The 24,419-nt window shown below is 46.7% G+C and overlaps 2 protein-coding genes across 2 annotated transcripts; one reads left to right on the forward strand and one right to left on the reverse strand.

The window, feature by feature from the left end:
- The first annotated feature begins 214 nt into the window (after positions 1-214).
- On the forward strand, positions 215-18,327 carry TFIP11 (tuftelin interacting protein 11). Its single transcript, XM_036750786.1, has 13 exons — positions 215-361; positions 1,981-2,199; positions 3,853-4,003; positions 4,293-4,449; positions 6,802-6,929; positions 7,464-7,616; positions 8,807-9,328; positions 9,479-9,585; positions 11,739-11,907; positions 12,963-13,206; positions 14,841-14,983; positions 15,324-15,489; positions 16,917-18,327. The coding sequence occupies exons 2-13, from the start codon at positions 1,991-1,993 to the stop codon at positions 17,270-17,272; spliced, it is 2,505 nt and encodes an 834-aa protein (XP_036606681.1). The 5' UTR covers positions 215-361; positions 1,981-1,990; the 3' UTR covers positions 17,273-18,327.
- SRRD (SRR1 domain containing) lies at positions 17,750-24,391 on the reverse strand. The gene is made up of 7 exons (XM_036750799.1): positions 24,246-24,391; positions 23,071-23,111; positions 20,526-20,782; positions 20,339-20,437; positions 19,698-19,852; positions 18,827-18,872; positions 17,750-18,354 (listed from the first exon to the last, which is right to left on the reverse strand). The coding sequence occupies exons 1-7, from the start codon at positions 24,389-24,391 to the stop codon at positions 18,136-18,138; spliced, it is 963 nt and encodes a 320-aa protein (XP_036606694.1). The 3' UTR covers positions 17,750-18,135.
- Positions 24,392-24,419: the final 28 nt, after the last annotated feature.

A 24,419-nucleotide genomic window follows, 5' to 3' on the forward strand; every position in this document is an offset into this window, starting at 1 on the left:
GGGGAGGGGGAGGGGAGGGAGAGAGAGACAGAGAGAGAGAGACAGACACAGGCAGACAGAGAGAGAGAGAGAGAAGGAGGAGCCATCTCCATTGGAGGACCTCCAAAGCCATGGAGACGAGGCCTCTCTAGGGCCAGCTTCGCTCATTCCCAAGGCAACCCCCTGGCTTCCGTGTGAGGGCGGGCTCTACGTCACTTCCGGCGCGCCGGGCCTCGTTTTGAGTTGGCTGCCGCTTCCTGTGGCGGACTCCTCACTCGGACCCCCTTGGTCGCTGCTCGGGGTGAGGGGGCAGCTCGGGAGGCACCGGCGGCGGTGACAGCACAGCGAGGACCCTCCGAGGCCCGCCTCGGGTCCAAGAGAGGTGAGGGCGGAGCATGGCTGGCGTGGGGCAGGGACGGGGCGGCCCCGAGCACAGCCTGGGGGAGGCGCCTCCGTTCGGCCGGAGGGCTCTGGGTCTGGAGGCCGCCGGGCCCGAGGAAACTGAGGCCGGGGAGGGGAAGGGTCGCCCTGGGAGTTGAGCGTCAGAGCTGGGATTCGAACTCTGTCTACAGGACTCCGGGTCCTGGGTCCTTCCTTATCAGAACATCAGAGATGGGAGGGAGCCTAGAACGGGGGATGTCCGAGCTGGGAGGGACCTTGGGACCTGGAATGGGCAGCTGAGATCTAGTGAGGGCCGAAGAGTCAGCACTGCTGCCGGGGCGATCCGTCATCAGGCTGGAATAATTTCTGAAAGTAGAGACGCACCGCCCGGATGTCAGAGCTGGAAAGAAGACAGGCACTTGTACGGTGGAAAGGGCACTGGGTTTGGAGCCATTCTTATAGTTTTAGAGCTGAAAGAAACCTTAGAACACTTGTTTTTGTTGTTGAGGCCATTGGGGTCAAGTGACTTGCCCAAGGTCTCACAGCTAGTAAGTGTCTGAGGTTGGATTTGAATTCAGGTCTTCTCGAATCCAGCTGGCGCTCTGTGCACTGTGGCGCCCCCTAGCTGCCCTAGAACACTCTTTTTAAAACACATCCAGCGCTCTTACTTTACAGAGGAAGAAACTGAGACCAGAAAGGTTAAGTTACCTATGCACAGTCATATATTTGGTAAATGTCAGAGTGGGAAGACTCCCAGCTTTATTTAGATCCTCTGTTATACATACATGAAAATGGGGGTAATAGCAGAATTTTCTAAACTGCTTAGTAGTGTTTCGTTAGGGGCTTTCTTTGAATTGCATGGACTTAAAAGCTGGAATGAGCTACCCCAAGCCAAACAAATGAAAACCATTGAAGATTCCTCAAAAGTGTTCTTTTTACCTTTATTCCTCGTTGGCCTCAGGGAAGTCTCTTCCTCCTCGAAGCCTCAATGTCTTCCTTTGCAGAATAAGTGATGAACTTGTAGTGTCTTCTAAGATTTTTTTTTCACTCCTAAATTCAGTGCTTTCCCCACTACACCACACTTCCCTCTTTTAGATGTTTCTCTTACCTTCCCCAGTTCCTTCAACTGATCCTTGTTATTCATTGTGGTTTCACAAGTGCCTCCTGTTTTATTTGTTGCCAATGATAGTAGCTTTTCAAAACGGTAAGCTAACTAATGTGGCTCCAATTTATTGAGGTCCTAAAGTCGTGTAAGACTGACATATTTGATTATCTGGGTGGAAAGGCAGCATGATTGGTATCTAAAAATATTTTAAATTCTCTTGCAGGGAAAGAGAGATCAGACTTAACTTTTTTTGGTCCTTGAGGGCAGGAACTATTTCCAATGAGTGGAAGTTACTAGAAGGCAGATTTCAGCTTGACATAAGGAAGAACTTCCTACTGATTAGAACTGTTTGACAGTAGTGTTAGTTGTTATGGGCGGTCAGTAGTTTTTTTATCAGGATATTTCTTAACAGGCAGCCAGATGGTCATTTGTTGTAGACTCTGTAGACAGGATTCAAGCTTAAGGTTTGTCACAAGATCTTGCCCTTTTCATCCCTTTCCCCCTCTCTCCACCAGGGCTGCCACCATGTCGCTGTCTCATCTCTACCGAGAGGGTGAAGGAGCCATTGATGAGGAAGAAGATGAGATGGAGAACTTTGAGATCACGGACTGGGACCTCCAGAACGAATTCAATCCGAACCGTCAGCGTCATTGGCAGACCAAGGAGGAGGCCACATATGGAGTGTGGGCTGAGCGCGACCTTGAAGATGAGCGGCCCAGCTTTGGAGGCAAACGGTACTGGGATTTACCGTACAGGGATGGCTGCTTCTGGGTGCAGCCATGAGGGAATTAGATGTAGCCAAGTGTACTTCTCTTACCTCTGGGCATTCAGTTTTTCCTTCAGGAGAGAATGTGCTGCACCAATTGAGGTCAGCCTTTCAGCTCTGGGAAGGTCATCATTCTCTAATCTATAGATTATTGTCATTGGCCGGTGAGCCCTGCTGATTAGAGTGTTTTGATATTGAAGTAATGACTTGGTATGTACTCCGTCCTGCAGCCATAGATTATGAATCTATGAGTTGGTATATAGATCATTCAAACTAAAAAGGTCCTCAGGGACCCAGACTAAGTACCATCATCTCACAGATCCTGATCAGCATTCATTGATGCATTCATTTATCTTCTATTCAAGGAATTGTGCGAGGTGCTGGAGATGCCAAGAGAAGTGGCAGGGGAGAAAGGAGGAGGGGGAGGCTGTTATGCTCCCCCCACTCCCAGCCCTGGAGCCATCTCCACTGGAGGACCTCCAAAGCCATAGAGACGAGGCCTCTCTAGGGCCATTCTAGAGCCTCCTTCCACTAGGGAACATGTGTTCTATGGGGGGATGCAATGTGTACATACAGATCAGGAAGTATAATTTGAGGAAGATGAGAGGGTATTAACTAGCTTTCTCACTGATGTGTGTGGTTAGTTATAAAAGGCAAAAAGGGGAGGGTTTGGAGAATCAATTCGAGAGGGCTAAGGGTTCTCCTGGCAGTGAGTCAGAAATGATGTTTTCATACGTGAGAGGTGCCATATGCTGTGGGTATGGTGACATAGACTTTTATATTAGTTGATTGATTCACGTCCCATTCTATTGTGTCACGGGACTTTTAGTTCTTTTCATTTTTGTGGTTTTCCTAGGTTCTCTTGACCACCCAAAGCAATTGTATTTACTCAGTAAGGAACTGAGATTAAATGACACTTGCTAAAGTGTTCCTGAAATAGGCTGTTTTGAAATCACTATCATTTTTATGGCATTAATTTCTTATGCTCTTGAATTTTCATGTTATTAATTTCATGGATCTGCAGTTTTCTAGCATTTTGTTTCACCAAGTGGTTAAACACATAATATATTATTAGCATAATCATTTCCCCATATGACTTGTTAGGTGTGGTTCTGCTTTCTTTGTCGGTGGTTTTGTTCTAGAAGGTTCTTTTCATTCGGCTACTCTTGCTGCCGTGGTCGTTTAGACAGGTGCTTTTCTGGGGTTTTTTGAGTAGAACAGTAGCCAGTGGAATGACTAGGTAAAGTGGAATGTTTAGTAAAGAAGATTAAATGAACACAGATCCTTTGGATCTTTGATTCTTTTCATTAAAATTATCATTTGCGAGACTTACATTTGGATCTGGGGCAGAGACGTAGACTTTTTTGAACTAAGCTGTGCTCATTGTGCCTCAAATGTCTATTTTCCTAGACTACAGCTGTCTGAGTCACATTTGATATTCCTTGGATTTAAATTGGTTAATCATCTTTTAAAATGAATCCCTTGAAAGCTAACATGTAGCATTATGTTGGTCATTTCCTGCACAGCCTTTCCTCATCTGTGATCGCAGTGCCACCTGTCAGCTAAAGAGGCTTCTCTGAGAGCTGTCTTTACAGTCTCTTCTTTTGTGGTGTGTTTACAGCTCCCGAGACTTTTCTGCTCCTGTGAATTTCATTAGTGCTGGACTGAAGAAAGCTGCCGAGGAAGCTGATGAGGAGGATTCAGATGAGGAGGAGAAGCCTGTTAAACAGGAGGACTTTCCTAAAGATTTTGGACCAAAGAAGTTAAAAACAGTAAGGATTGCCAGAGAATTGGGAAGGTGCTCACACCCTCAGAGGGTGCAGGTTTCCAGGTTACCCATCGTCATCAAGCCTGGAGGGAAGAGAAGGTTGGGATAAAGATGCACCATGTTTTATTTCTATGTGGTCCCTTTCAGTTTGTGAGTTTTAAAGAATTCAACTACATTTCCCCCTAATTCTCCATTATAGATCGCAAATTTTTGGTTCAAGCAGAACTTTTCAGAATGTTCAGTTGTTGCTAGACCTTCCTTCATTTTTATTATGTTCTTTATTCTCTCATCAGGGAGGCAATTTTAAACCTAGCCAGAAAGGATTCGTAGGTGGAGCCAAATCTTTCACCGACTTTGGCAGCTGGGAGAGGCACACCAAAGGCATAGGACAGAAGCTTTTGCAGAAGATGGGTTATGTCCCAGGAAAAGGCCTTGGGAAGAATGCACAAGGTATGAAATAAGTCAAATGGGATGTGTTTGGAAATCAGTAGCTTTTTCCTTTCCATTTTTAATTTTTACTGGAATGTGGCATTGAAACGTGCTTGAAAATGGAGACTAGAAAGAGAACTAGGTGAATGTATTTATAGACTATATTATGATGTTGTCGATTTAGAATAAGGCCAGGAAAGAAATCTTTTGTATGAGGGAAATCCCAGGTTGCAGATTTTTAAAAAAGACACTTTGATTACTTCCAAGTATTGGTTGTATAAAAAACTAGATTGTTATTGCATTGTTGTGGTTCAGTCATTTTCCAGTTGTATCCTATTCTCTGTGACCCCATTTGGGGTTTTCGTGACAGAGATACTGGAGTGGTTTGCCATTTCCTTCTCTAACTCATTTGACAGATGAGGAAACTGAGGCAAACAGGGTGAAGTGACTTGCCTAGGGTCACACAGCTAGTAAATGTCTGGGGTCACATTTGAATTCAGACTCCAGGCCTGGTGCTCTATGCACTGCACCACCCAGCTCCCTCCATTACTGGGTACTCGTGAGTAAAACAAAGTCAATGAAAAATTTTCTTCATTGTAATTGCAATGAACTCTGGTAAACATCTTTTTTGACTGGGTCTTGATTTGTGATTTCTTCAGTGTGGGGATCTCCAAGAGGGAAATGCCCTCCACAGGTGCATATTCATGACTTACCTATATCGTACAATTGCCTCGAGCACTGAGAGGTGCAGCAGCTTGCCCACAGTCCCCCAGCCAGCATGTGTCCAAGGCAGGACAAGAACCCAGGGCTTGCAAACCCCAAGGCCAGCCTTTAGGCCACTGCTCTGAGCTGCTGGGATTATTTTACATGAACAATTAAATGGGGCATTATCAACATGAAAGTTCACTGGCTGGGCCATAGGTTTTGTTTTAATCTGGTATATATTCTGTCTGAATTATTGCAAATTCTGAATTAGGTCACATGAGGGAAGTTTTTGAATTGACTGTAACAGAAGTTGCTGTAGTAGCTAATATTTTCCCACTGTTAATTCATATAGAAATTCCTATCTTTATAGAGATTTCTTAGCAATTCAGTAGACATTCATTAAACACCTGCTCTTACCAGTGTACTGTACTGTGTGCTGGGGATACAGAGGCTAGAGACGCCAAAGCGCCTGCCCTCAGGGAGTTTACCATCTACTTAGAGGAGAAGCTTAAATACAAGTTAGGCTGTGATTGGTGAAACAGAGAGAGATGAGACCTTGGGGAGGGGAGAGAATGCTTCCAGGTGAGGGCTTTGTTATCTCATAGGGATCTTCTTACTGTGTCTGAACTTGAAAAAACTATTTTTGTCCAATGTTGCTGTGGTAAAATTGTTCTATTTTTTTTTTTTTTGGACTGGACTGTTCTATCATTGGTGTAAGAGCCCTGGGTAGGAACTTCGTCTCCAGGCAGCAAGGAGGCACAGTCAGGAAGACCTGAGTTCAAATCCTGCCTCAGACACTTAATAATGTTGTGAGCCCTGGGCAAATCACTTAACCTTTGTCTCAGCCTTACTTTCCTCAGCTATAAAATGGGGATAATCATACTTACTTCACAAGGGTGTTGTGAGGAGAAAATGGGAAAAAAACCACATGTAAAGCCTTCTGCAAACCTTGAGCACTATACAGCTGGCTATTGTTATTCTTAATGCAGGTTGGCAGCTCCTCTAAAAGTCACAGAGAGCTGCTTGGAGGCGTGAGAGGGTGAGTGAGCTGTTACTTGAACCCAGGTTTTCTGTCCCCACTGGTACATTGCTTCCTTCTTACTCTGACCCTGGGAATATAAACTACATTGAGCTGGGAGCCAGGAAACCCAGGTTCTGTTACTGACTCTGCTGTTCTCCAGCTGGACAAGGCACTTTCTCTTGCTGGGCTTCAGTTTCCTTTTTAAAATTAGATGGTGTCTGGTACCTCTTGGGCCCATGCTCCTGTGATCGGGTGGCCCATAAGGTCCCTTCCAACTCCACCATTCTGAGGAGGCTGAATCACTTCTGTTGCCCTGCCACCTTGGAGCAACTTGTTGAGTTGTGTAGATGTGGACTGCTATTGTGTTTCTCTTCCTCCTTCTCCTCCCCTTTCTCCCTCTCCCCCTCCTCCTTCCCTCCCTCCTCCTTATTTTCCTTCCTCCTCTTCTTCTTTGCTATTGGGGTTAAGTGTCAGAGGCTGGATTTGAACTCAGGTCCTCCTGACTCCAGGGCCAGGGCTCTATGCACTGAGTCTCCTAGCTGCCCCTGTTTCTTCCTTAAAGGGCTCCAGGATTTGGTATTCATCAGTAAGTAGGGCCCTCTGCCGAGCCATGTCACTAAGCTGCCATTTTGTGTGCATTTTGGCAGGTATCATTAATCCAATTGAAGCCAAACAGAGAAAAGGAAAGGGTGCTGTCGGTGCCTATGGTTCAGAACGGACCACTCAGTCAGTGCAGGATTTCCCCGTGGTTGACTCTGAAGAAGAGGCTGAGGAGGTAACTTGGGAGTGCTGGCCTGCCCTGGGGCGGGAGGTAGGTGGCTGGCCCTTCTGTGGAGCTGGCAACGGCTTGTTAGGAGCCCTGAGTATCTTTGCTTTATCTGCTGTGCCACCAGGGAAGGGAACCCTGTATTTCCCTGATTCTGTGGGGTCAGTCACTAGGGAGTAAACCCTTTGGCTCCTCCTGCTGAACAGGGAGCAAGACTTGATTGTCAACAAAATCTTGGATTGCCAGGATTTGTCTGCAAACTGTCTTTGTCTCTGTTTCCTTTCTAAAAAAGCTGTCAGCATAATATACTGTTCGTGATTCTCGTTGGATTTGATGGCATGTGATACAAGCTGCCATGTGAGGAAGATTTCTGCTACTCTGGGGCCTACGCTGCCAGCATTTCATGGTTTGTTTTTTTAGGATATAGTAGGCCAGGCAGTGTTACTAATGGAGGCTGAATCTCTTCTAGCAGACTCTGACAATAAATATCACATTATGAATCAGTCTTTTCCTTTTCCGGATTGACCTAATCACTTTTCTCAGGAGTTCCAGAAGGAGCTCAGCCAGTGGAGGAAAGATCCCAGCGGGGGCAAGAAGAAACCCAAATACTCCTATAAGACAGTTGAAGAATTGAAGGCAAAAGGCAGAGTTGGCAAGAAACTCTCTGCCCCCCAGAAGGAGCTTTCCCAGGTTAAGGTATAGTGAATTTGGAAACTTGACACCATCCTGAGATTGTTTAGAATTAACTCTGTCTCATTGTGGGGTTTAGCCTAGAGAACAGCAGATTGGGGGGAAGGGCATGAGACCTGCCTTCAAGAGTGTGCCCCTTGGAAGCAGAATGAGCCTTATTCTTCTGGCAGCACCAGGAGATTGAGTGGAGCTGTCCAGTAGTCAGGTGGGTAGGTAGGAGGGTGGGGGACCGGATTGCCCTATCCTCTGTTAGTGATGTGGTTAGGATTCCAGGTGGTCTCCAGGGACCTTTCTCACCCTGAAATTCTGTGATTCAGCGATCTATAGATTTGTGTACATAGCAGTGACAATTCACCACAGATTCCAGCTTGAAATTGGAGATTTTTATTTAACAGAGAAAACAGGTAACATGTCCTGTTTTTAAAATGGAAAACTGGCTATTTCTCTGAGGAGGAGTCTTAGATTTGGAGTGTTTGTTGCTTCTGGAGAAGGACAAGATAGTGGAAAAATTTCCTGGCATGTCCAACTCCAGGCCTGGCCCCAACAGGCTCTGTCTGCCCAGCCTTGGGGATGTCTGAGGGCCAGGGGGCTATGGCTGAGGAATCCTCCAGGACTTCACAGAGCTCATGTGGGTGTCAGCAGGACATGTATTCCCAGAGGGTCCTGCTAGTCAAGCTGTGTAGTTGAGAAGCTTTGGCCGGTGCCCGTGTTCTTGGCTGGGATCTGTGCTAGACTTCACACCAGAAGCCAGACCTCGTGTCTGGGACAGTGCCTGGTATGTCTCCAGCCCATCACCGCACAGGACACGTCCCTTCTCCACAGCTGGTGCCTCATGTGTCCATTGAGGGCTTGGCCCAGTTCCCCTCCAGTCCTAAGTCTGAGACATGATGACTCATGTTTATATAGCGTTTGTCTCACAATATACTACAGGACAGATGATCCAAATGGGGTCACTGAGGATTGGCCCCAGTCATAGGTATGAAATGACTGAGCCAGCCAGGATTGGCGCCCAGGTCTCCTGCTTTATGGTCCAAAGGTTTTGCTAGCGTACTCCCCTCTCCCAATTTGTAGCTGTATTCTCTGTGCCTCAAAAGGTGTTTGGGAGACAAGCACCTGGGGCAGCAGGGGAATGGAACCTTCATCCTACCCAGAGGGGCTTCAACACTAATCCTGTCCCTTCTTCCTGGGCCTGCCAGGTGATTGACATGACTGGCCGGGAGCAGAAGGTCTATTACAGCTACAGCCAGATCAGCCACAAGCACAACATCCCTGAGGATGGTGTCCAGCAGCAGCAGCTGCCACTGCCCGGCAAAGATGCCAAGCCACAGGCCTTCGCCCTGCCCGAGCTGGAGCACAACCTCCAGCTCCTCATCGATATCACGGAGCAGGAGATCATCCAGAACGACCGGCAGCTGCAGTACGAGAGAGACATGGTTGTCAACCTGACCCACGAGCTGGAGAAAATGTCTGAGGTGCTGTCCCATGAGGAGACGGTGATCACTAACCTCAGCAAGGTCCTGGAGATGGTGGAGGAGTGTGAGCGGAGGATGCAGGCCGACTGCAGCGATCCGCTCACACTGGATGAGTGCGCCCAGATATTTGAGACTCTCCAGGATAAGTACTATGAGGAGTACCGCATGTCTGACCGCGTGGACCTGGCCGTGGCCATCGTCTACCCGCTCATGAAGGACTACTTCAAGGACTGGGATCCCCTGAAGGTCAGTGCTGCCCGAGGTGGAGGGTTTGGAGGCTTCAGCAGCTTTGGGGGGGCCCTCGCTGGGGAAGAGGTTTGATTTGATCCAGAAGGGGTTGTGGGGGAGCAGATGTCCTGAGTTCTCAGAAGTGACCGTGTGTGTTTTTGTGTTCAGGACTGCACCTACGGCACTGGCATCATCTCCAAGTGGAAGAGCCTTCTGGAGAATGATCAGATCCTGTCCCATGGGGGCCAAGACCTCGCAGCAGATGCTTTCCACAGGTGTTGCCGCCATGCGCTGCTTCCCTGGAGCCTCCTGGGAGTGCTCGGGATGCTGAGCTCTGCATCCCAGTCCTGCTGTCCTGTGACAGGGCACTGGCTTCCTTTGCCACTGTGCTTTTAGAGATCAGAATTGGGCTGGGCATGGTGGTCTTGTTGCTTCCCAGAATGCTTGTATCATAGAAAGGAGCCTCCGCTTGTAGCCAGAAGACTGTCTGTAGTCCTGGCTCTGCCAAACCCTGGAGAAGCTGCCTGCATTTACTGCCTTCACCTTCTCCCCTCATCCACACTCCGCAGCCCTTAGCTACTTTGCTTTGGATGCCATCACTCACCTGAAAGTGCTCTCCAGAGTTACCAGTGATGTCCTGATGGCCAGACCTGTCTGTTTTGTCTCTTGCTCATCCTTTTCGCCTGTGTTGATCACTCTTTGTTCCTGGATCCTCTCTCCTCTCTGGGCCTCTGCTGGTTTGCCTCCTTCCTGTCCTCTGATGGCCCTTTCTCATCCTGCTTCGCTGGGTCACCATCTGTCTCACGCTCCCCAACTCCAGCTGTTCCCTGAGGATCGGTCCCACTACACTGGGGCTTCTTGCCGTCCAGTGTCCCGTGACCCCTTTCGCCATCTGGTAAAACCCATGTCCTATTCCTAAGTCAACACAAGAAGTATTCTCAGGATATTTTTTGAATTTCTTAAAACCACCAAATAAAATACATCGGATTGAGAAGGAAAACAATTATAATCAAATGGTATCACCCCCTTTTTTAAAAAAATCCACAGCCCCTTAAAACTGTCCATGGACCCAGGTTAAGAATCCTCGATCTGTACTCTCCCAAGAACCTCATCATCTGTCATGGGATTAACTGTTATCCCTAGTCTCCCCCAGAACTTCAGTCCCATGTCACCATTGGCTCATTTTACATTCTAAACTGGAATTTGCTGTGTCCAGAACTCAACCCATTATCTTTCCATTTAATCCAGGAGTGGGGAACCTGTAGCCTCGAGGCCACATGTAGCCCTCTAGGTCCTCAAGTGTGGCCCTTTACTGACTCCAAACTTCACAGAACAGGTCCCAAAGGGATTTCAGTCAGAGGGCTGCACTTGAGGACCTAGAGGGCCACGTGTGGCCTTGAGGCCTCACGTTCCCCACCCTGATCTCAACCTTCCTCTCTTTCAGACTTCCCTGTCTCTGTTGAAGGGCATACCATTCTTCTAGACCCCTTGGTTCTTAGCCTCAGCCTTATCCTGGACTTCTCACTCTTATCACCCCGCACCTTTGCCAAATCTCGCTGTTTCTACGTCTCTTACCTCGTGTTCCCCTTCATTCCCTGAACTCTTGCTTTAGTTCACATAGTCCTTATCACCTACTGCAGTGGCCTCTCGTTGATCTCCCTGCTGTCAAGTTTCTCCCTGTGCTGGTCCACCTATACGTGGCTGCCAATGTAATCTTCCCTAAATGCAGACCTGGCCATGTGAGCCCCCCTCATTCACCTCCAGTGGCTTCCTGTTGTCTCTAAATCAATTCAGAAGGAGCTCCTCTGTTTAGCTTCCAAAGCCCTGCCCAACCTGGCCCCAGGCTCGCTTTCCAGCCTCATTGGGTGTGACTCCACTGGCCTCCTGCCAAGCAGCCTTCTCTGTGTTCTTCACAAGTGACCCTCCACCTCCTGTCTCTTGTTCTGGCCATCCCCTGTGCCTGCAGTGCCCTTCCCCTCTCTTCCAGTAAATGGAGCTTGAGTCCATCTGCATAAATCCTCTTCTGATTCCCCCAAAGGCTAGTGCCCTCTCTCCCATATCACCTTGCATTAAAGTACTTTATATCCTTTGTATTTATTAACTTTATATTTATACTGTGTATCATCTTGTGGGTGCTTGACTTCCCTTTAGAAGGTCAGATGCTGGTGAGCAGGGACTATTCCATTCTTTGTATTTGCCTTCCTGGCCCAGTGCCTAGCACTTAGTGCCAGGAGTAGAATGAGCATAAATCTATTGCCCTCCCAGTGCCCCATTTCATGAACTACCATATGCGTGTGCTTTGTGGGTATGAGCTGTTGATATTCCCCAAAGATGAAAGGTTGCTGCTATTAATGGCCATCTGTTTTCAGAGAGGTGGCCATGGGCTTTATTCTAATTCCATGTAATTTACTCCCCCTTCTGACTCTAGGCTCATCTGGGAAATGTGGATGCCTTTTGTTCGAAATATTGTAACTCAGTGGCAGCCCAGGAACTGTGACCCGATGGTGGACTTTCTGGATAGCTGGGTCCATATTATTCCCGTGTGGATCCTGGATAACATACTGGACCAGCTCATCTTCCCCAAACTGCAGAAGGAGGTACAGTGATGGGCCATCTGCAGGGGCTTTCAGGAGAGGCTTGTGGCTCCTCTCCCAGCAGCACTGAGAACAAGCCGAACGTGGCTGGGGATCTCTCATGCAGGATCATTCGCCTCCTCACTGCTCACTGCCCCTACCTATTGCATGCCCTTAATATTGCTTGTTTAGCTTGTTAGGATAACCTCCTAATTGGCTTCCCCTCAGGCACTCCCCCTTTTCACTCATCTCACACACCCCACAAGATTCAGCTTTCTAAAGCACAGTGATTCTGTCACTATTCATGGAGAGATTTTCTGTTATTTCCACACTCCCCAACAATCACAGTTCAGACCTCAGCCCTGCATTCCAGGCCTTCCTAGCCTGCCTCCAGCCCCTGGGCCAACCTTCTGAGTGACCTTCTGCCCCTGTCCTACACTCTTGTACCCCCTTATTGTCTCCTTGTGCTGGTCCCAGGCCTCAAATGCCCTTTCCTCATCTCCCTCCCTCTTCCCGAGCAGGCCATGGTGACCTTTCCCTCCTCTGGACTCTTAGAGTGTGCCTGGTTAGCACTTCTCTTGTGATCTGAGAGCTCCCTGAGACCACAGCTTACCTTATGTGCCCCTTCTAGGTCAGATTGCTCCAGGGGGCTGAGGAGGCTGGGCAGGCAATAGGGGCCGTGGTCTCATTATCTAGAACCAAGAAGAGGCAACAGAGGCTGTGTCTTATTCATCTTTGTCTCCTCTGGCACTTGGGGCAGGGCCTCATCCTTGGCTGGAATGAGGTGGGGCATGGAAGGGCTTGTCGAAATGCCCACACTTGCCCTTTCATTATGATCTGTCCTGTAGAATTGGCAGTGTGCTTTTTGCTATGATTGTGAGGATTACTGAGAGTACAGGGTGGAACTTTAGGCAGAGACCTTCTTAGATGGAGGTTCAAGGTGGCTCCCAGATTGCCCTCAGTCTCCCATGTGACAAGAGTGCCTGGCCTTTCCTTCCTGAGGTGAAGGAGAAATGGCTCTAAAATACAGGGGCAGTTAACCCCTCCAGTTTATCTGTTTTGTCTCACCGCTTTTCTAGGTTGAAAACTGGAACCCTCTGACAGACACAGTTCCCATCCACTCGTGGATACATCCCTGGCTTCCACTCATGCAGTCACGCCTGGAGCCTTTGTATTCCCCAATCCGGAACAAGTTATCCAGTGCTCTGCAGAAATGGCATCCCAGTGATTCCTCGGCCAAGCTTATCCTGCAGCCCTGGAAGGATGTGTTTACCCCTGGCTCCTGGGAGGCTTTCATGGTCAAAAATATCGTGCCCAAATTAGGTGAGGTGATCTGAAGGATGGCGCCTGGGTTGGACAGCCTCTGTTCAGGTGCTCTGGAGGGCCAACCTGAAGTCTCCCGACCCACATTTCTGCTGCTTATGATAGAATCGATATCCTTGTCATCTATTATAATTGTTTTAAGGGCATTGTATTGATGTCTTTTGTTTTGACACAAAAGACACTTCCCAGCATTTCCCTGTATATTTAGTAACTGTCACTCAGCTGGCCTTTAGTAAACACCTACTGTGTGCCAGACCCAGGCCTTGGTACACTCCCCAAATTAGTTGATCAGTTGCTAGACAGGAGTTTGGGTCCTTTGGTATTTATAACCAATGACTGTTATTGATGGTTGTCTTGGGCCTGAGATTGGCTGCCTCAGCATGCTGATGTTTATGTTGTAATCACTGTGTATGTTGGTTTGGGGGTCTGGTTTCTTCCTTGTCACTGTACAAGTCTTACTAGGTTTCTCTGTTTTTTTAATATTCTTTATTCTCCCTTATGGAATAGTTATAATCAAATGTTACATTCATATGCTTGTTTAGCCATTCCCCCAAAATTGGGCATATGTTTTGTTTGCAGCTTTTTGTATAACAGAATCTTATCATCTCCCCCCAAGATCAGAGGCAGCTAGGAGGCCCAGGAGATACGGAGCTGGGCCTGGAATCAGGAAGACCTGAATTCAAATTCTGCCACTGATACTCACTAGCTGTGTGACATTGGGCAAGTCATTTAACCTGTTTGCCTCAGTTTCCTCAATTGTAAAATAGAGATTATAGTAGCACCTCCCCCCCAGGGCTGTGAGGATCAAATGAGATATTTACGGAGTGCTTAGCACAGGGCTTGGTACACAGTAAGCATTATATAAGTGCCAGCTATTGTAATTATTTTCATCGGATGTTGTCTTATTCATAGGACTGTAGATTTAGAACCAGAAGGGAATTTAATGCTTCGTCTAATTTAACAACCTCATTTTATAACTCAGGAAACTCAGGCTCCTAATGCTCAAGTGACTTGTTAAAGGTCACAGAGCTTCAGTAGTAGAGAAGGGACCTGACCCCAGGTGGACTCCACAGCTAGGGCTTCTTCCACAGTGATGAGACTGCCCATAAATCAGTCACAAAGGTCTGCTTCTAACTGGGAGTACGGAAGCTTCCTGAGGGGCACGTCATGCCTTTCCCTGCCCAATGAAAAAATGATCTCTGTTAAGTATGGAAGGCAGCAGTATCTGAAATCAGAGCCGAAGGCCCCGCCCCAAATTGCAGCTCACTCCAACAAGCATTTATGAACCACCTAGTCTGTGCTGCAATCATAATGGCACCTGCTTTGCCTTTTTCACAAATTCTCTTTGAACCTTCTTAGGGTGGGACCCCCATCACAGTTCTTAAACTTTGTGGCTTTTCCCAGCTTACTTTTAAAAAATCTTGAAATAGGTTATTCCTAGATTGAAAAAAAATTGGTTTAAACTCTGATGCATCTAGAGCTTACAGCTGATCTTTAAAGCAGACTTCTAACAGAAGTGGACTTTGGAAGCCTTTTAAAATCCTAATTCGTTTTCTTGGAGAGCCCCACAGCTAAGGTCAGATTGGAGCCTTCATTAATGTCATCCCACCATTTTTCTTTGCTCTCTCTTCCAGGGATGTGTCTTAACGAATTAATCATTAACCCTCACCAGCAGCACATGGATGCTTTTTATTGGGTGATTGACTGGGAAGGGATGATCTCTGTCTCCAGTCTAGTAGGACTCCTTGAGAAACATTTCTTTCCTAAATGGCTTCAGGTATGTTTATAGCACACTAAAGACCTAATTTTCTGCAAAAAGAGAGTATCAGAAAAGGGTGTTAAGAGCCTGATCACAGGACTGGGAATCAAGTGTCTTGGAGTCAGTAAATGCCAAATGACATTTTAATTGAAAAATTAAAAATACCCTAGAGGCTGGGGACCAGAATAGATGCAACCCTTAACTGTGCAAAATGAAATTCAGTTAGTGACACGTAGTAGATGTTGAAGTCACTCAGTTGATGTTTGGTTGTACAGCAGTAATTGGAGATGAAATGTACTGTCTCAAAGTTCTGCCTGTGTCTGTGGCCATCCTGGTGATATTTTTGGTTTCTTGCTAGGTTCTCTGCTCCTGGCTCAGTAATAGTCCAAATTATGAGGAGATCACCAAATGGTACCTGGGCTGGAAGTCCATGTTCTCAGACCAGGTTTTGGCGCATCCATCCATCAAGGACAAATTCAATGAAGCACTGGACATCATGAACAGGGCTGTGTCTTCCAATGTTGGTGAGTGGATCAGCCCCCTCTTCTCCAAGGCTGGGGAGGAGGAGAGTTAAGGAACACTTCTAGCATGGTGTGAAGGTCCCCAGGCTGAAACCGCCTTGTTCTTCAGTGCCTCCACAGGGGAAGTATGGCAGAGACCAGCCGGGGGGCTCTTCTTTCACTGCCCCCCCAGACAGGGACCTTCCCTGCTTGATGGCTTGTGATAGGCCTATGCTCTGCTGTCCTGGCTCCCACCTTGGGCCAGGTTGGATGTGTGGTTCAGAATCTTGTCTCTTGTCACTGGCTGTGTGACCTTGGAGATGATAATACATGTATGGTGTGGTGAGGATCAGAGCTGATAAGAAATGGCTGTCACTGAGACAGTGCTTGGATTGCAAAACACTTACAGACATCATCTCACAACCACCCTGGGAAGGAAGTGCTTCTATTATCTCCATTTTACAGGTCAGGAAACTGAGGCAGGGAGCAGCTGAGGCGTTTGCTTCCTGCTCCCACAGCTCGTGCTCGAGGCTGGATTCAGCCTGGCATGCTTGCTAGTGTGCCACCTTACTTTGTAAACCTTTAGAAAGTGCTGCTTAAAGCAGGTGTCTGTTATGGGTGGGTCCTGGTTGGAGCTGCCTGCAGAGATCTCTGAAGTGAAGGATTCTAAGTCGGAATGCCCACTGAGGCTTTTACCCACCTGCTGCTTTTAAAATATATATATTGAGATAGATAGATATACACACGCATACACATATATGCATATATATTTGTATTGACATATTTGATTGAACCAGATTCCTTGCTCTGTTATTAAATAGCTTAATATTAAAGCTATTTTTGTGCCACATAAAGCCCCCTAAAGCTAATACTGTGGTTGAACAAAACCACACAGATTTACCTTCTTTGTAATATTAGTAAATGGCATTTAGCATGTTGAATTGCAAAGTGCAGTGCTGAAGAGTCACAGTGAAACCTGCAGTCCTTGTTTTATAGCTGAAGAAATGGGCTCTGGGGGACTTGCTTTGGTCACCCAGCCAAGGAAGGTCAGAGGTAGCATTTGAACGTGGGTCTTTTCCACTTTGTAGTGCTGCCTGATAGTGCTAACAGTTTCATTTCCGATTAGGCCACTCAGGATGTACACTCGGTCATCAGCAGTTAAGTGCTGACTCTCGGCTTGGCCTTCCTAATGCAATTGTCCCATAGGCATGTGGACTTTGTTTTGAATTGGGCATGAACCTGCCAGGCTATTTGTTTAGATTTCTTCCAAAGGTACAGGGCTGCATTTTATTTTAGGACTTTGGTTTGGAGCTGAACTATGAACAGCTGACAGATGGGGTTTATTAGGTTGTTACCCCAGGCTTTGGTTAAAACATCACTTTCTGTGTTTGCTCCTCCTCTGAAGCACTCCCTTGTCTCATATCTACTTTTTCTGTGCTGTGCATCCACAGGGGCCTACATGCAGCCTGGGGCTCGGGAAAACATTGCCTATCTGACTCACACAGAGCGGAGGAAGGACTTCCAGTATGAGGCCATGCAGGAGCGCCGAGAGGCAGAAAACATGGCCCAGAGAGGCATAGGGGTGGCAGCCAGCGCAGTGCCCATGAACTTCAAAGACCTCATTCAAACAAAGGCTGAGGAACATAACATTGTGTTCATGCCTGTTATTGGAAAAAGGCACGAAGGGAAACAATTATACACTTTTGGGCGGATTGTAGTCTACATTGACCGGGGTGTTGTGTTTGTGCAAGGGGAGAAGACTTGGGTGCCGACTTCCCTCCAGAGTCTGATTGATATGGCGAAATAGGGTGTGGCTCCTAAGCAGGATAGTTGTAAAAAGGACGTATTAAAGACTTTTAAAAACGAACTTGTTGGGATCCTACTGAATCCACAGTAGGCCGGGAGACTCTGATCACATCCACACCAGGTCTTAGGGGAACAGATGTCTCCTTCCTTTTCTATAATTCTTTTTATCTAGTTAAGTGATCAGGAGAATTGGCTAAGCTTCCTGATCTAAACCAGAACCCATCTGAGGGTGGGCATGGCCTGAGGGTCTCATCATCACCAGACTACAGCCCAGATGAATCCAGCCTCCTGCCCTCCTCCTAAGAGTTTGCCTACCCAGAATCTTCCCCATCCATGGTGTGGGGGAAAATAAAATCTCGCCTCTTCTACCCACCTACCTACAACACTTCCGCCATGGAATTTAATCACAGGCCTTCCTTCCCAATTGTCAGTTGTCCTCACAGACCAACAGCTACTTTCTATCATGAAGACATCGCAGTTAAAGGAAATGCTAAGCATTTATTGCCAAGAGCAGTTTATAAAAAATCAAAAATACCTTCCCAATTGGGAAGACTTGGTATGTCATATGGTTCCTCTTTCTAAATTCTCCCAGCCTGGGTCCATCTAGGGAAGAGAAACAAGGAATTCTTTGAAATTATCCAAGACGTCAGCTGCTTTTTAGCTTTCCGGTGACACAGATGTTCTGCTGTAGTCTGCCCAGTTTGGCCTTGGTTGTGGAGAATGTGGCCCCTGGAGCTTGTGGATGCTGCTTGGGGAACTGAGAGGTTATGACTTGGCCAGCATCTCTCAGTGTGAGTCCGACGCCAGCCTTGAGCCCAGGTCTTCATGGCTCTTTGCTTCTGTCCGCTGTGCAATAATGGTGAATTAATGTTGTCCAAGGAAGGGCTGAGGCAACTTCCTTTGGTTCCTGATGATTTCCAACTCCTCACCCTCTGGATAGTCTGGCTCTTCTTGGAATGTCCAGATTTCACTGGGGAGCTCTTTCAGTTTTTGTAAAGGAAACCAATGGATGGAGGTATCGTTAAATATGTCCATGTAGTGCAATGTCTGAGGAAATTCAATTTCTTCTGTTCCTTTTAAAATCTAGAAAGAATCCAAAGGTAAAATCCAATTAGCCCCTCAAACTTTATTCCCTTTCTTCTGGGCGAATGCTAGATTTAGTCTGTTAGTGTTAATCATTTATTCTAACTTAAACAAGGGACATTGCCTTCCCATTTAAAAAAAAAAAAAGCTTTGGTACTCCTGCCCAGAGTCCAAAGAACAGTAGAAATGTTTGACCATAATTTTAATGAGTGGAGTAAAAATTAGAAACAATTTGACAGATATTAAGAAGCAATCTAAGAGTTGTCTCAGTGGATTGAAATAGACCTATTATTGTAATCAAACTTAATGAATCACTTCCTAAGAAAATATCTATATATTCACTTAATTCTTGTTTCAATTATAGGCTAATATATTTTCTCTTACACAATTTGAATTTAATTTTCTTTTTAACACTGAGGAAGAGTTACAAAGATTACATTGCTCCCCCAGCCTCACCACATAGCATACGTACCTTTGCCACATAGGAATAATCTTTCTGCAGAATCCTTATTAATAACCTAGAAATAAAACCATGATTAGGAAGTAAGACACAATAAAAGGATGAGAAGTATCTAAACTGAAGGCAGAACTTTCTAAAACGACTAGAAGGGAACACCTTCAAACCTGTCTGAGAGGGAGGGAGGCCAGAAGATCTCAAAGCCAACAGAATCTCAGACCTGAAGGGATACCAGAAGCCAAGTGGGCCAACCTAGACCTGAGAGGATTCCTTCTACAACATCCCCAAATAGTGGCTGTTCCTCCAGCCCCTACCTGAAGACTTCTAGGGAGGTAGGGGAAGCTCACCACCTTCCTAGGCAGCCCAGTCTACTCTGGGACGTCTCTTTATTGGTTTTCCTTTTGTTGAGCCTCAATTTGCCTCTTTGCAGCTTCCACCCTTCCTGTTCTAATGCTTCAGGATTTTATGGCATAGCAAGAAGTCATCATGAGCCAATGCTGAACCCCAGGTGGATAATTGTACCCGGAAGGTAGTGATCCAATGTATGTGGCTGTAACCTCAGAGTCTGACCGCAACTGTTTTTTTTTTTGTTTTTTGTTTTTTTTTTTTTTACAAATTTTACAAATTAACTAAGCAGAAGCACTCATTGTAACAAGGGTCATTTTACTTGGTGTGGATTCTCTAATTTCCTCATGTTTTATCTCATCTTAAGGAAACCTCTGGGGCCCGTTTTCTAGGTTTCCCTTTTTAACGCAAATTCTAGAAGAGAAGTAACAGAAAGCCAGGGGTAGGAAGGTGGAAATGCTTTAAATCAATCCAGGGTGATCTGAAAATGTTCAAAGTAAACTTTACCTTAAACCTTACATGCATTATTTCAGGCACTTACTTTTCTTCAATTCCTTTGAAACTATTTCCAATGATCATCATCTTGGAAAGGGCGTCGACTGACCAGTTACTCCATAACAGATTGTTATACAGAGCTGTTCCACAGTGGATCATGTAAAAGATGGTAGCTTCACCATAAATACTTCGTTTTCCTTCCTATGAACAAATTTGGCAATGATATAACTGGCAGAATACAGATTGCTAGGCTCCAGAGAAACCATTCCAATCAAATTCAACAAAAGGAACTCGACCTGAGCCCATCACTAATGTCATTAGTTCAGTGGGGTCAAACTCAAATCGAAACTCAGGTGCCTAATCCCCTGGTGGGGGCACTGGGAAGTCAGCCACATGCTTAACACCTTTGCATGAAAACATACAAAGTGCCTCAAAGACAGAAGTATCTCCACCCTCCACAGGTCCTCTGAATTCTCTTGGTGGTACAGTGGGAACCTTGAGTTTGTGAAGACCGTGCTCACCAGCAGAACCTGACATCCTACCAGTCCAATGGGACTGTGAAAGACTCTATCTGGGAGTGAGCCTGAGTGTGCAGAGCTCCATCAGAGTGTCTGAAAGTCATCCTTTCAGAGTTTAGAATATCTACGCTAAGCTTCCCCTGGCGCATTCTGACTCTTAAAATCTTACCTCATTCTCACTGAGAACAGTCAGACCGAGGGTGTTAAGAACGGAAATTTCAAGTTCATTAAAGAGAGGATCAAATATATAGCAGTGATTTCTAGGAATCTGCACAAGAAAGAAAAATGTGATGCTTCAGAGCCAGCCAGACCATTCCATTTTGATTGTCTTTGCCAGTATCCCTTACTGTCCTTACCTGTAACTTTTCCAGAAAGAGAAGTAAAAATGCTAGTTGGTTGCAGGCTATGACACACGAAGCAAACTTCCCGATTCCATAGCAAACACATTTAAGACGGCTCGTCGTCTTCACCGAGTCTTCCCTAAAGTTGGAATTCGGTGCTTCGGCTGGGTGCTGTGATGGTTCAAGGTGGAGATGTTGGAGGGCTTCAGAAATGGGGGCCATGACTCCCTGTAGTTGATCCAGAGGTTTAGCAAGACACTTCTGGATGATTTCTGAATGTCAAGAGACAAAATTGCAACAGAAGAGGTTGTCTGATATCATAAGTCAAATTATCAAGGGTTTGAAAGGAAGAAAGGTATTAAAACTGATTTCTGCTGAAAAAGTTTTCCTGGATAACCATCACAAAGTCCATCCCCCCCAAGCTCACAGATCGTATAAGCAACTAACGAGCTGTTACAGTGAATGAGTATGGCTCTGTACTGAAATAGGCAAACACCCTGTCCTCCTTCTGTTGGGGATCTTCTGAAAGAATGCAATTCAGTTAAAGCAACATTTAGTGCCTACACTTTGTGTAAGGATACCGTGATGAGAAGAGAGACATGAAAATACCAATACTTGTGCCTAACTATTCTACGTGAGTTTTATGTCAGTGTTCTTTAGCCTGGGAAACAGATGGATCACTTCTGTAAGTGGAGTGGGTAGTCAGCTCTGAGGGAGCCACTCTTCAGGGCAGGCAGCAGGAGTGTGGAAGAGGCTGGGAACAGGATCTTTGAAAACAGTCCACCCCTGAAGAAAAAGGTGCCCCCAGGTCTCCAAAATGAACTTCCAACCACATCTCTTGATTTATGGAAAAGGAACAAATGTGAAGCTTGTCATTCTCTTATTTTTACTTTTAACAAATGATTGTGCTTTTTTTCTACATTAAATATTTTGTGAATTTGCGTGTCATCTCTGTTCACTGGCCATGCCCATCTTCTGGGGACTGTTAGAGCTTTAGTACAATGTGACACTGCAGGATGCACTCATTTTCACTTCAGAGGCTCTGAGGAGTCCATGATTTATTGTGTGGACACTCCCTCTATTGGTGCAGATCTCGGCTTCTGTGCTAAGTGCACTGTTGCCCCTGGAGTCAGAACACCTAGCTTCAAAGCACACCTCTGACCCCTGCCGCCTTTCCCTGCCAGAGAGAGGAAGAACAGAGTCTTCCTCTGTTCAATATGGGAGCTGGACTGGATGGCTTCTCAGGTTTCTTCCAGCTCTAGATCCTATCATCTGCCATGCTTTCTTCTGTGATTCTTGCCCATAGTTTTCTTTTTAAAAATTTTAATTGTTTTATTTTGAGATTTTCTCCCTTCTCTTCCCTCTCCCCTCGCCTACCCCCTGAGAAGGCAAGAACAACAAAACCCATTACAAATAGGTATATAGATGCTAAACAAATTGTTGTATTACCCATATTTTTTATAGAGCAAGAAAAAGAGAAGAAAATATGTTTCAAGTCTGTTAGCTCACTATGTGGAAGTAGCTAGCATGTTTCATCATGAGTACTTTGGAACTGTGGTTGGTCACTGCATTCATAAGAGTTAGTAGCTCTTTTCATAACTATCTTTACAACATTGTTATTGTAGAAACTGCTCTGATTCTGTATCAGTTCATACAAGTCTTCCCAGGCTCCTCTGAAACCATCCCCTTCATCATTTCTTATGGTACAATAGTACACCACCCCCTTTACATACCATACCATAACTTGTTCAGCCACTCCCCTACTGATGGGCATCCTCTCAGTTTCCAATCTTTTGTTACCACGGAAAGAGCTGTTATAAATATTTTTGTACACATGGACCCTTTTCCTCTTTTCTTTGATCTCACTGAGGCATAGGATCTATCACTGAGTCAAGGGGAATATACAGTTTAATAGTTTTCTGCTGCCTCCATCTTTCTATACATCTTCCATCGAGGAGTCACCTTTCTCCTATTCTTTCATATTTCTTGAATACAATGCAGGCCACCCATCTATTATCCTTTGACCTCATGACGTGGCTATCTCCTGTCCCTCTCTGATCACACGTTTCTTGTGCGTACGTAATTGCTAGACGTATAACACAATCTACACCCACCCACCATGTATCTTTTTGGTGCAGCTTGTATTCTTCCAAGAGAATGTTCTTAACACCAATTTAGCACCATTGGGGGAATGGTATTAAAAAAAAAAAAGGATGTATAAGGATGTATAATTTCCTGATTGTTGATCTGGCTAGATCTATTCAATTATGAACTATGCTGCACCGATCCAAGACGTATGCACCAATGGACAAAATCATTTGGCTGGCCAAGGCATCTGAGAAATAAATGATTTCCTACACTTTCTTTTTCCATTGTGGATAGCTAGGCTGACCTTTGAGTGACCATGGCTCATTTTTATCTGTACTAAGTTCATCAAATACGTTATTTTTTTAACGATAAGGGGACAAAGAGAAGCCTTAGTAAATAAGTTTCATCAGGGCCCACTGGTGCCTTGGCACGCTTTTCTTCCGTATTCAGGGATGAATGGCATATTACTCACCCTCCGTCAAATGCCAGAGATCAGAGATTAGCAGGTCCTCCCTGTTAAAGATAAATACAGAGTCATTATCATTCCTTCCTTTTCAGCACTGCTTGAATCCCTCATCTTATTTGGCCAAAGACCAGACAAATGCCAGCAGGCATTTAACTAAGGCTTGTCGAATGGAGCTGGAAATGGAGCTTTGTGTTTCCTTTCCACCAGACCCAGGGCTGTTTCTTATGACCAAAGTCCCCCCACCTGGAAGGTCCCCCTGAGCCCCCGTGGTTTCCCCTCTTCATTCAGCAGAACCCTAGGATAGGGGAGGGACTTGTTTAGGGTCCTGGCCCCCGTTTGTGTCTGGACCACGGTCTGGGTTCCCTTCCAGTTTTGGGGGGGTGGGTAGTGGTCAGGGCTCTCTGCACCAGGACGGGCCGGCTTCCTGCCATGCCCGCGCTTTGGGGCGGCCTATGTCAATCATGCGCCCCGTGCAACGTCCCAGGGAAGGGAAGCTCGAGTTCAGAGCCCGGGGAAGACCCCAGAGCAGAGGGGCACGTGGCCTCAGGTCCGTGTGGATGGACAGTCAGCGCTGGGAAGGCCCTCCGAGCCGACTCCTTAACCAGGAAGATTGACTTGGAATTTTAAAAGCACCGACTTCATTGGCTGTATTTGACATAATGGGCTTCCTTTGCTGCCCACGTGCTTTATTTTATGCGCTGACACGGGGATCTATGGCACAGAAGAGGTAGGGCTGGGAGGGGCTTCACAGCGACCAACTCGAGAGGCGGTGAGAGGAATTAGCACTGATGAAGCGCCTACTATGTGCCAGGAACTGTGCACTTTACAAATATCATCTATCTGAGCCTCACAGCAACCCTGGGAGGTAAACACGGTTATTATTCCCATTTTAGAGAGGGGGAAACTGAGGCAAAGAAGTGTGCCCCACGCTGATGTCTGAGGCCGCATTGGAACTCAGGCCCGGGCTCTCACGCAGCGTTAGGGAGGGCTGGGGGCTTAAGGGTCATCCCTCATTTCCCATTTGGGAAAACCGAAGCCCCAGAGAAGGCAGGTTGGGCAGGCGCGGGCTCCGGGTTCAAATCCTGCCTGTGCACCTGCTTGGGGTGGGGGTGGGGGGCCCTTCGGACGCGTCCCTGCCCCGGGTCCCCAGGACCTCGCTTTACGGTTCCTTTCGCGCTCACCGGGCCTCGCAGACACGCCTCCGCACGGCGCCGCCGTCCCCGCCCACTTCCGGGGCCTCGGGGACCGCGCCCTCCCGGGCCGGCCTCGGGCGCCTCCCGCGCCGCTTCGGTACGACCCTCCACTCGCCCGCTGCGGCCGCCGCCATGGCGCCGACACTAACGTCATCACCACGC

This window comes from Trichosurus vulpecula, chromosome 1 (assembly GCF_011100635.1).
Source record: "Trichosurus vulpecula isolate mTriVul1 chromosome 1, mTriVul1.pri, whole genome shotgun sequence".
Lineage (NCBI taxonomy): Eukaryota > Metazoa > Chordata > Mammalia > Diprotodontia > Phalangeridae > Trichosurus > Trichosurus vulpecula.